The sequence below is a fragment of the Trachurus japonicus genome, chromosome 22 (genome assembly GCF_045865225.1).
Source record: "Trachurus japonicus isolate A0001 chromosome 22, Traja_1.0".
Classification (NCBI taxonomy): domain Eukaryota; kingdom Metazoa; phylum Chordata; class Actinopteri; order Carangiformes; family Carangidae; genus Trachurus; species Trachurus japonicus.
The window spans coordinates 4,003,031-4,015,632 of record NC_140928.1 but is presented as its reverse complement, the minus strand read 5'-3'; the positions used below and the strand labels follow the sequence as shown (position 1 = coordinate 4,015,632).

Genomic DNA, 12,602 nt, shown 5'->3' with positions numbered 1-12,602 from the left:
GCCGCCTGCCTGCCAGGGATTTCTGTCATTCCCAATGTAATTAGTGTGTAAGCGGAGCCGGGAGAGCGGCTGGCGCCAGGCGGAGGCGGGATAACACGGGGGGAGGTGTAGGAGGAGCACTGATGGATAATTTAACACGGATCTCCAGGAGCCGGCTACACTTTGCAGCCCCCGAGCGCACTGCAGAGAAAATGTGACATGTGAATAGAGTCAAGTGAAAAGGTTAAAGTGATAGTTCAACATATTGGCAAATCCATCTGTCAGCATAATCCCTATAGTCGTAGCAGTAGGTTCATTATACCTTTAATTATCGGTGCATGTTGTTTTGAGATCGGCGGAGCAGAGACGTGAGCTGCTCAGTGAACACAATAAAGGTCATCAAACTCATCAAATACACAATCCAACAACTCCAAAACGCTGTGGTGGACAAGTTGTGAGCTGCACATTCACCACGCTATGAGATAATAACACAACGTTACGTTTTTGAGGCAAATTCAGCCAGAACTACATTCCAGTAGAGAGAATATTTGCGTCGTAATGTTACATAATGCAGATCTCAAAACAACGTGCACCGATAATTAAAGGTAATGAACCTACTGCTATGACTATAGCAGTGTTCTTCAACCTTGGGGTCGGGACCCCACATGGGGTCGCCTGGAATTCAAATGGGGTCACCTGAAATGTCTAGTATTGATTAAAAAAATACTGATAAAAATATTCTTTTTAAATGTATGATTAAAAACACCACACAGATCTTGAACAACTGTATTCTATACTTTTACTTTCTCAACAATAAATCGAGTTCAAATAAAATGCAGCATATAAAAATATCTGAGCTGACACATGATCACATGCACGTGATTGGGGGTCACCAGAAATTTGTGAAGTCAAAATGGGGTCACGAGTAAAAAAAGGTTGGGAACCACTGGACTATAGGGATTATGGTGATAGGAGAATTTGACAAAATGTTGAACTATCCCTTTAAGTCAGACTGACACATTTCCATAAGAATGAATACCCCTCTTTTTTCTCATTGTGGTGTTTTTTATCTTCAATGATTAATGTGTGGCGGCCGGCGGGGAGAGAATTATTATTCATAGTATTCATATGAAATGATAAGTGTTCTGATAAGCAGCGTGTGCCCCCCCTAACCCCCCCACTGCCCCCCTCCTCTCCTCCTTGTTTCCCCTGCAGATCATTTTCCGCAAGATCAGTGAGGTGAAGAAGGAGGAGGAGGAGCGGCAGCGCGCCAAGAACGAGGTGCAGCTCACCATCCCGCAGGACCACCCGGTCAGGAAGCTCTTCCAGAAGTTCAAGCAGCAGAAGGAGCTGCGCAGCCAGGTGGGGGGGCCGGGGGGGCTGGGGGGGGCGGCGGGCGGCTCCTCGTCGCTGCAGCTGGACCTGGAGAAGAACCAGCTGCAGGTGGAGCAGCAGCACCTGCAGCTGGGCCACTGCAGCCTGCAGCACTCGCTGCCGCTCAGCCTGCAGCGGCCCCCCCCCCACTGCTCGCTGCAGAACGGCGCCCCCCCCAGCAGCAGCGTGCTCACCGTGTCCCAGGTCACGCCCATGCAGAGCTCGCTGGCGTACGCCGACCCCCCCGCCGCCGCCGCCGCCAAGCAGAACAACCGCGACGTGCTGGAGCTGCAGCCCAGCGAGCAGAGCGTCCGGCTGAAGGTGAGCAGCAGCCCCGGCCTGGTGGGGGGAGGCAGGGGGACGGCCCCCCCCCCGCGCCACCGGCTGGATGCGCCTCAAGAACAACATGGCGCCGCCGGTGGAGCCGCCGCGGAAGGAGGGGCTGAACAACAACGTGAAGGCCGTCTCCGTGGAGATGCTCTCCCAGGAGGGGGGCGGCGGTGCGGAGGCGAGGGGGGGGGGGCGGGGGCGTTGCCGCGGAGGAGGGGGGGGGGCTGTCCAGCAACAACCCCCTCCGCAAGACGGACTCGTGCGACAGCGGCATCACCAAGAGCGAGCTGCGGATCGACCGGGCGGGGGAGGCGCGGACGCCGGCCGCCGTCACGCCGCTGCTCCACAGCCCCCTCCTCCTCCCCGGGGGGGGGGGCACGTCCCCCCCCCACCCCTTCTGCCCCATCCCGGAGCAGGCCCTGCAGGCCGCGCTGCACGAGACGCGGCTGGAGCTGCGGGACGACATCCAGACCCTGGGGGGGCGGCTGGGCGCGCTGGAGAGCCAGGTGGCCGAGATTCTCAAGCTGCTGTCGGACACGAGGCGGCCGTCCGCCGGGGGGGGGGCGCCGCCGCCACCCGCCCCCACCACCCCCAAAACCAAAATAATCCAACGTCAGGACATCTTCACCGTCTCCAGACCCGTGTCTCCGGACTCAGAGAAGGACGAGGGGCTCTGAAGACAGCTCCCCCAGTGGTGTGGAGGGGGCGTGCGTCCCGCCGCCGCAGCGATCACACTGCAAAAACTAAAATATCTTACCAAGAATATTTGTCTTATTTCTAGTCAAAATGTCGTTTCTAGTCAAAACAAATCTCATTATATGTAAAATCACATAAAAAGCAGCTTGTTTTTAGAGACTTTTTACTTCTTTCAAGCTGATTTTCACTTGAAATAAGTAGAAAAATCTGATAGTGGAGCAAGTTTTTCTTTCTTGTCACAAGTGTAACGGATGTGCACTCACTCACCCATAAAGGACGTGCTAACCCGACTGCCAAGTGGTTACTAACCTCTTGGCGAAACGGTTAGTATCATCGCCTACAGTGCAGGAGATCGGGGTTCGAACCCCACCTGGGGCAATCCGTACCGAGAGAAACACAACGCAGAGGGCCAGACAGGGCCGTTGTATAGGGGACAAAGATGATGATTATTCTAGGGGCCCAGCGCCCAGTAGGGCCCCACAAAAAAAAACAGTAGTCTAATCTTTGTATGACTGAATTATTCTGCTTAGACCCTAACTAATAGTCATAGTAATGCTGCATTAGCATCAAAACAAAGTAGGCTAAATAAAAAATGATAATACATACATAGTCTAAGGAAAAAAGTGGAAAAGTCAGGGGGTAGGGGCCCACTTTAGTATTCTTTCAGGGGGCCCAGAATTCCTAGCAACGGCCCTGGGGCCAGATATGACATTGGCTACACAAGCACAAAAAACTTCCTTTCACTGGCAGATTTTTCTACTTATTTCAAGTGAAAATGTGTTTGAAACAAGTGATAATTATCAAAAAACAAGTTAATTTTTAGGTGATGAGTCTTATATTAAGTGGAAAGAGTTTAGTTTTGACTAGAAATGAGACATTTTGACAAGAAATACGACAAATTTTCTTGAAAAGATTTTGAGTTTTTACAGTGCAGGTGGTTTTATCAAACGACGGGGGGCGTCCGGCGCCGTCACACCCCCCCACACCACTGGTCTCTGAGATGAAAACTAAAACTCTGGCTTCTCTTAACGTTTGCACACAGACTTTTACCTCCAGGTCCCGTGGGAGTCGACGTCGTCGCTCTGCACCGACCTGGACCGCGTCTTTTTTGATTGTACATACCTCTCTATGCATGTCCAGCTGGATTCTGGCCTGCCAAAGAAACAACTACCGAACGTACTTATTGCCTGTATATTATGCAGTTGACTGCATGCAAATGGAATTTAAAGAGACATTTTATTGAGCTACACTGTACATATGAATATTTTTCATTGATAATTTACTATGTGGACATTCAGGGTTTGCATACTGGTAGCACTATAAACATTAAATAACAAAAAAAAGGGGGGTTTTACTGGCAGAGGGATTGTGCATGGATTATTTATGGATAGAGAGAAAGAAAGGATGAAGGTTGTTTTTTTATTTTTTATGTTGTTGAGTTTGATTTTCACCTCCTCGTCCTCCAAGAACAGATTATGTATGTGAAGAAGCAGCAGCAGCAGCGTCCCTTCCTGGTTGGAGGTAAATCTTTTTTTATATTGGTTTTCTTTTTTGCTTCTTCTAATAATGATTTCTATTTTTGATGACTGACCCTCTGATAGTTATTTTGTTAGGATCCTCCTCGTGTCTATGCATCGCCACTAGAATACTCTGAATATGAAGATGTTTGTTATCATGTCGGTGAATGAAAAAGGAAGTTTGCTGCTTCTTGTTCTATTTTTATTTATTTCTTTATTTGTTTCCATTCCTCTGCATGAATCAGGGATGGCAGAATGCACTTTGGGATGTGGAGAAGGCTTCTGGGGAAATAAATAACGCAGAGTTTAGTTCACATAAAAGTCCACTCAGCACAGTGACATGTAATCCCACAGCCCCTCCCCCCTCCTCACCTCCTCACCTCCTCTTCCTCTTCCTCTTCCTCCTCCTCTTCCTCTTCCTCCTCCTCCTCCTCCACACACGGCAGTCTTAACCAGCGAGCGTCGCGCCGCGGGAACCGCAGCTTCGCCGCAAAGAGCTCGAGTAATAAAAAATGGAATACTCTACTTTTTATGATGATATCAGTTTTATAAATCTGCATGCAAAGGAGTAGTTTTATGCTCCAGAGTGCACACACACACACATATGTGTATATACAAGTGTGTGTGTGTGTTGTGCGCACACATATATACATGTGTGCATGTGCACAGTGTGACGGCGTCTCTTGATGTGAAAGACAAAGACGTCAGATCCGTCGCTTTTTCAGGTCTTGTGAGACTCAGACGCTGCACTTCCCCTTCCCCCTTCCCCCTCCTGCACTCGTCCCATAATACACACACTTACACACACACTTACACATACACACACATGATCCTATGTAATAAGGCAGAATAAGGCCGAACACAGATGTGCAGCAGCGGCCGTCATGACAACGCCTCCTGGAGTGAAGGAGCAGAAAACCAGCTGATGTGACAGAAAATCACTCAGCAGCCAGATGTGTGTGTGTGTGTGTGTGAGTGTACGTGTGTGTGACAGAGAGGTCACGTCACACACACCTTCTGGCGGCCATATTGGACATCATTAGCTCACGGTCCAGGAACCAGCTGGTTGGAGGGTCTCAGACTCAGACCAGGACGCTGTGGATCACAGTCGGCCATGTTGGGGAAACTGGTGTCTCAGTCAGTACGTTTACAAATTATTACCTTAATCCAACTATAACTGGACAACTGAGTGCATGTAAACACGTTAGTCCGACTAATCTCGAAGTTCTCCAACTCCGATGAAGACACCCAGATAATGTGATTGGAATTCAACTTTCTCCGTCATGTATCTACACCTTAGTCGGAGTTTAACTCGAGTAAGACCCCGGAACAAAAACATCCAAGAAAGCCGGTCGGTCGCAGAAGCTGTTGTTGTAGCGTTACGGTGTTCATGTCTGCCTCTGGAAATCACCATGACCATGAGGGATAGGTAGCGTGCACCTTATCTGCACATTAAGTAACGTGCACATTATGTACGAGAAATGCCGGTCTGGCCAATAGGTCAACCGGAAAAGGTTGCACTTTCTTAATGTCAATGTGCAATATCTATTTATTCTTACAGGTTCTATTTATAATACTGATTTTTGATAACTGGATGATTTTTTTTCCTGTGTGAGCATGCATGTGTATCGTTGAGGATGTCCTTTTTAGTTTGTTTTAGTCCTTCCTTTTTAGCCCTGGAATGGATGTGGCACCACAAATCTTGTTGCACTTTGTTTGTTGCAATGACAATAAAGGCTATTTGAATTTGAATTTGAACCAGAAAAGGTTCTGTATTAACCCGCTGAAACGACGCATATCGCCACCTGGTGTTGAGGAGGAGGACATGTTCCCGTCAGTTATTCGATTTTCTCAGTTGCATGTAAACTGGGACGAGGACAGAAGTCCGATTAGACGCCAAAATCGAATTTTGAGCAAAGCTGGATTAAGCTGTGCATTGTAAATGTACTGAATGTTGATCCAGTTCGATCCAGTTCTGCTCAGGGCGTCTGAAACCTACGACCTGGTGCTGACAAACCTGTCGCCAACTGAACAAGACTTTGAGAGTTGAAAAAAGCCTTGTTTTATTAAAGACGGCAGCTGTCGGCTGTTTTCTGCTTTTCCCGGTCGGCTGCTCTGCTGTCGGTCGCCGGGCGGATCCCCTGTAGACTCGGGGGGTAAGTGCCTTGCTCGGCGGCTCCTCGACAGCTCGGCAGATCGACACTGAGGTGAACTTTGACGACGGCCACCGCTGTTGCACCTGTGTGGTGTCGAGCAGCACACACACCTGTACGTACGCTTCATATCTCTTCTTATCCTCCAACATGTCACTTCTACCGTGCAGAGCTATGCAACGTGACGACACAACAACAGGAAAACCACTGGTTCTGATCAGTGCAGTGGGTTTTAGGCTGCAAATAAATATCTGCTGTAGGGAGTGAGGGTTCGTTTGCTTGTGTAGATAAGATGAGAAATTAGTTATTTAATCCACCAACCAAACCTGAAACTAAAAGATCCTAAATGACGAGTTTAGAGAAAGCATGAGTGTCAGGCTTCAGTGGATCAATCCCAACAACACGTAAAATACAATAGTGGAAAATTAGGTTTAAACACATTCACATGGATTAAAGTACAGTGTAACATGTATTCAATAAGAAATTCAGGTAACACTTTATAATAAGCATGAGTTAAGCATTAATAAATACTGAATTATTCATTTATAACGCATGAATGCTCATTAGTATGTAGTTTATAAATAGTGCTTATCAGTGATGAATAGAACATTTTTAACTGTGTTTATAAACTACATAGGGGAGAGTGGGGTAATTTGTGCCATGGGGCAAGTAGTTCCACCCCTGTTATCTAGAAAACCATAGAAGAAGTTGGTCATGTGACCACATATTTTTGAAGGGGCATCCATTTCACTCATCCTATCAAGAAGGGAGACACATGGCTTGAGAGGAAAGCACATTTATGTTCAAAAAACAAGTTTTTGCCCTCCAAAGTAAAATTTCTATGATCAAGGTTTTTTGATTGCTGTGTTTGAACAATTATAGATAACTTTGAAAACAGTTCACACATGTTTTAGTGCTTTATTAAGCTACACCATGAGTCTATACAGTTAGCATGATGCCAGCTCAAAACAGCTGGGGAATCCTTTGTTCTCAAAATGCTGGGCTTGGGGTAGTTTGTGCCAAAGGGCCTGGGTTAAGTTGTGCCAGTGGCAGTGCTGTCTGTGTATAGGAGAAACATGGCAGTGGGCACTGATTTGCTTGAAACTTAACATGTGTGATGAGGTACCGCCCCTGAACACACCTGCCCAGTCTGGTTGTGCTCGTAGCGCCACCTGGTGGATGAACAAAACATTGCGTTTCTTTGCGCCACAGCCCCCAGCGTGTCTCAGGCCCCCGCGACTACATGGGGACACGCGAGGACCCGATCATCGCCGCTTCTGGCTTTAATTTTGTATTGAATGTCTTGCTTTTATATAGCATTATCATTTGTGAGATTAAAATGATCTGTTTTACTTCAATTATCAATGGCACAATTTACCCCAGTGTATTCTCTCTAATGGCACAACTTACCCCGCACCGGGGGCAAGTTGTGCCAGAATTTTTTTTTTTTCTAAAGCTATATTTCTGAAACAGTTTATTTAAGATTCAAAGTGAGTGTTCCCAGGGATGCACAACATCCTAAACTATATGTACATATGTTAGTTGGGGGCATTATTATAATCCCCTTGCTTTAAAGGCAGTTTAAGTAAAAATTGGCACTACTTACCCCGCTCTCCCCTACTAGTATCCATGTGTAAATGATGAATAAATAAATGATGAATTCAGTATTTAATGCTTAAAGGGATAGTTCAACAACATAATCTCTATAGTCATAACAGTAGGTTTGTTACCTTTAATTGTCGGTGCAAGCTATTTTTAGAACGGCGGAGCAGAGCCGTGAGCTGCTCAGAGCTACGCTACGGAGGCTCATGGGATTTCTTGGTTTCCCACATCAAACTCATCAAATACACAATCCAACAACTCCACAACGCTCTGGTGGACAAGTTGTGACCTGCACATTCAAAATGTTGAACTTTAACTTTAACTAATGCTTAATAGTGTATACTTATTATAAAGTGTTAAAACAAAAAATCAGAGCAGTTCAGTCCAGAGTGGAAAGATCAGGACTCTAAAAGATCTGGTCTGGTTTTTATCTGTGAACAAACCAGAAGCTGCAGGTCTCACAAGTGTAAACCAGGTTGTTTGGACTCAGACAGGACGACAGCGCCACCTACAGGTCAAAGTGTGTTTCCTTTTCCCACTCGTGCAACTCAACAGGAGATAAAAAAGTTTAGATTCACGCTAAACGCTACATGCTACATATCAGCATGCTCATATTAAACAGAAATCATGCTAACTGCTAGCACGAGTTAAAACCAAACATCCAAAACAGACACTTTTAACCAATTATTGGATTAGATTCCTCTCTCTGGCGCCCCCCTCTGGTCAAACTAAACCAAACTATAATGGCTATATAATATAATGAAGACGTATTGTGATGTAAACGACGTCCCCCTCCCTCGTTTTAATTGCATGAGCTCCTCACAGCGTGTGGAGGGTGTGGACAGGTTTGCATGTTTTTACTGTAGAGTTTGATAAAGTAGCCTAATTATTTTCCCATCGTACTCGTCTCACGTCAGGTTTTAACCTCCGACAGAGACGTGACTCTGAGTCTTTGCTCTGAGAGATGATCTGAGGTGGTTGTTCCTCTTCCAGATGTTCAGGTTGGTGCTGCAGCAGCTGGAGCTCAGATCATATCACGATGAACTGCAGCAGCAGCAGATGAAGCTAATTTCTGCAAATATAAAAGTTTAAAAATGTAGAAATGATCAAGTGTTGAGTGGGAACTTGCTCTTTGAGTTTTTAGCATGTCAGAACAAGAAAAAAACATGTTTTTGGCTTTTGACGTCCACAGAAATGTGAATGTAGATCAGAGCGAACACAAACAGCTGAAGCAGATGTTCAGCAACAGAGATAGTATCTTTATTTTTTACTACAGACGAACCATATCTAACAAAGATTTATTAAACGAAGCCGAGATCTTTCCTTCACGTCGAGAAATTCTAGTTTTGTGGAAGAAGTCATTAAAAACATGTTTTAAACCCTGAAGCCATTGAAGGAGCTTCCTCCTCCTCAGGTTCAGTCTCTTTGTTCATCTGAGCGTCTTCAGAAGGAAACACTGACATGGAAACTTCAAAAAATGTACATTTAAGATTTCTGTTTGCATTTTCTCAAGTGCAACAAACTCAAGAGACAAACTCAGCTGCCCCGGAGTCTGCCACGGGAATAATTCATGAATTAATTAATCATATTTTAAAAGCTGAGAGAAAAAATTGAAACCGAAATGAGTCAGACCTTAAAGCAACATCTGGAGCTCCAGCTGCTGCTCAAAGCTCAGTCACAACTCCTCTGATAACTATTGATTGTTTAAAGACAAATTTAAACAGATTTAAATGGATAGTTCAACATTTTGGCAAATTGGCCCATTGCCATAATCCCTATAGTCGTAGGTTTGTTACCTTTATTTGTCGGTGCAAGCTGTTTTTAGAACGGTGGAGCAGAGCCGCGAGCTGCTCAGAGCTACGCTACGGAGGCTCATGGGATTTCTTAGTTTCCCTCATCAAACTCATCAAATACACAATCCAACAACTCCACAACGCTCTGGTGGACAAGTTGTGACCTGCACATTCACCACGCTATGAGATAATAACACAACGTTACCACACAGAGTTGTTTTAGAGGGAAATACAGAGACTGTTGATGAAAAACTGTCCCTGAAGGCAACGTGCATCAGCGCTTTTGCATGAATTTCCCTCTAAAACAACTCTGTCTGGTAACGTTGTGTTATTATCTCATAGCGTGGTGAATGTGCAGGTCACAACTTGTCCACCAGAGCGTTGTGGAGTTGTTGGATTGTGTATTTGATGAGTTTGATGAGGGAAACCAAGAAATCCCATAATGAGCCTCCGTAGCGTAACTCTGAGCAGCTCACGGCTCTGCTCCGCCGTTCTAAAAATAGCTTGCACCGACAATTAAAGGTAATGAACCTACTGCTATGACTGTAGGGATTATGGTAATGGGCCAATTTGCCAAAATGTTGAACTATCCCTTTCATATGTTTGATAAAAACATCTTTACTCTGTTTCAATACAGTAAAATCCACCAATCAGAGTGGAGCGGGGGGGCGGGGCAGCTCCTCCAATGGCTTTTTTATTATTTCTCTCTGACTGAAACTTTGCGGTCGGTCGTGTTTCGGAGACGCAGCAGAAACTTCTTTATTTAATTTGACGAGAGAATGAAGGGCAAAACTCCTCCTGTGATCTGAGCCCGACACACACACACACACACACACACTCTTACTTTTTCAGCACAGGCTTTTTTCAGCTTTGCCACTTGAATGTACAACGACCTCCTCCTTCTCCTCCTCCTCCTCCTCCTCCTCCTCCTCCTCCTCCTCCTCCTCCTCCTCCTCCTCTCTCTCTCCATCCTCTCCTGATGGGTTTTTTTCTTTACATTTAGGAAAAGGTCCCTCTCTCTCTCTCTCTCTTTTCTCTCTGTTGTTCACTTTACGTCCCCTCCGTCTCATCTCTCTCTTTGAAATCCACCTCCACCCTCTCTCTGAGGCCTCCTCCTCCTCCTCCCTCTCTCCTCCACCTTCACCCTCTCTGATCCCTCTCTCTCTCTCTCTCTTTGATCTCCCTTGCTCTCTCGTCCTCAGCATGCCGATGATGATGATGATGATGATGATGATGATGATGTACAGTCTGTGTGCGGCGTGCCGACTGACTGACTGACACCATGAATCCACTGAGAAGCTTCGTTTATTAAAATTATCCTGAGGTCTGATTCAGTTCTACCAGAGATAGAAGTCATTTCCTGGATAGCCGTAGATTTATTATTGTTCATTATTATTATTATTTTTATTATTATCATTCATTATTTATCTGCAGATTGACACAAACCTGCAGGAATAGTTTCTCCTCAGATTTGGTTCAGTTCTGGTCCTGAAACCTCTGGATGGTTTTAATAAACGAGGCCTTGGTGAACTTTAGGTTCAACTATAAACAGCTCCTCTTCTCCTTCTCCTTCCTCTTCCTCTACCTCACTGCAAAAACTCAAAATCTTATAAAAATATTTGTCTTATTTCTAGTCAAAACAAATCTAATTCTACTTAAAATAAGACTAATCACATTAAAAAGTAGCTTGTTTTTAGACACGTTTTACTTATTTCAAGCTTATTTTCACATGAAATGAGTAGAAAAATCTGATAGTGGATCAAGTTTCTTATTACAAGCACAAAAAACTTGCTTTCACTGGCAGATTTTTCTACTTATTTCAATTGAAAATGGGTTTGAAACAAGTGAAATGATCTAAAAACAAGCTCATTTTTTAGGTGATGAATCTTATTTTAAGTGAAAAGAGATTAGTTTTGACTAGAAATTAGACATTTTGACAAGAAATAAGACAAATATTCTTGGAAAGATTTTGAGTTTTTGCAGTGTTCTCCTTCTTCTCCTCCTCCTCCTCCTCTCTTTTCTACTGGAATGTTCTGAATTTCTACAGTTATTTATTTATTTTTTTGTTAACGATGCGACGGTTTTCGGAGCAGCACTGAACTCCCACACTGACTCATGTATTGTTTTACAGTTGCACCTGAGCTGTAGTGTCAGAATAATAAACAGCCGTCTGGGATACTCTCTCTGGGCCTCCGTCTGTTTTTAGAAACCTCTGCCTCTGCACTCACTCTCTCCTCCAAAGAGGGGCATTAAGTAATCAATCACAGAGTCTATTGATCAGTATTGACAGCGCCCAGAAGCTGAGACAACAGAGACGACCACGACTCCGTCCTCCTCTGTCCTCTGTCCTCAGGAGCTGTGAGCGAGACACACAACACAACAATGTGAGAATTTACTTTAAATGCATTTGAGATTGTGGAGTTTTAATCTTCTAGAAATCCAAAACTTCTTTTGTCAAAAGTGAGAGATTAAGATTTTTAAGGTCAGGAACAGACTGGGTGTTATTACACAGTGTTTTATTTGCAGCACAACCAAGGTCACAGACAGTATTACTATTTACTCCAGAGCTGGATGTACTTTTATTTCTTTACACTTCTGCTCATAATCCAAAGGCAAATCTTTTACTTTTTACTCCACTAAAGTTCCTCCTCAGGGTCAATTACCACTTATTGTGAGAAAAAAGGAAACAGGTTGGATCCTCTTGTAGCCTACCTTCAGAGCTGCTTTCATTCTTCATGTCAGAGATTCAACACAGATATACAGAGAGGACGGTTGGTGATGATGATGAACATGGTCAGAAACTATAATGTTTAAGCGAAGATCAGGAAAAGAAATTCTATCGAAGAGATTCTAGTTTTGTGGAAGAAGTCATTTAAAACATGTTTTAAACCCTGAAGCCATTGAAGGAGCTTCCTCCTCCTCAGGTTCAGTCTCTTTGTTCATCTGAGCGTCTTCAGAAGGAAACACTGACATGGAAACTTCAAAAAAATGTACATTTAAGATTTCTGTTTGCATTTTCTCAAGTGCAACAAACTCAAGAGACAAACTCAGCTGCCCTGGAGTCTGCCACGGGAATAATTCATGAATATTTTAAAAGCTGAGAGAAAAGCTAAGACAAGTTTGAACCCTAAATGAGTCGGACCTTAAAGCAACATCTG

At 44.6% G+C, this 12,602-nt stretch overlaps 1 protein-coding gene across 1 annotated transcript in view; it reads left to right on the top strand.

The window, feature by feature from the left end:
• The window catches only part of kcnh5b (potassium voltage-gated channel, subfamily H (eag-related), member 5b), a 202,637-nt gene extending 200,243 nt beyond the window's left edge, over positions 1 to 2,394 (top strand). Inside the window, 3 exon segments of the mRNA XM_085767523.1 lie at positions 1,195 to 1,704; positions 1,706 to 1,867; positions 1,869 to 2,394. Coding sequence (XP_085623649.1) covers positions 1,195 to 1,704; positions 1,706 to 1,867; positions 1,869 to 2,360 — 1,164 coding nt within the window. The 3' untranslated portion in view covers positions 2,361 to 2,394.
• Positions 2,395 to 12,602: the final 10,208 nt, after the last annotated feature.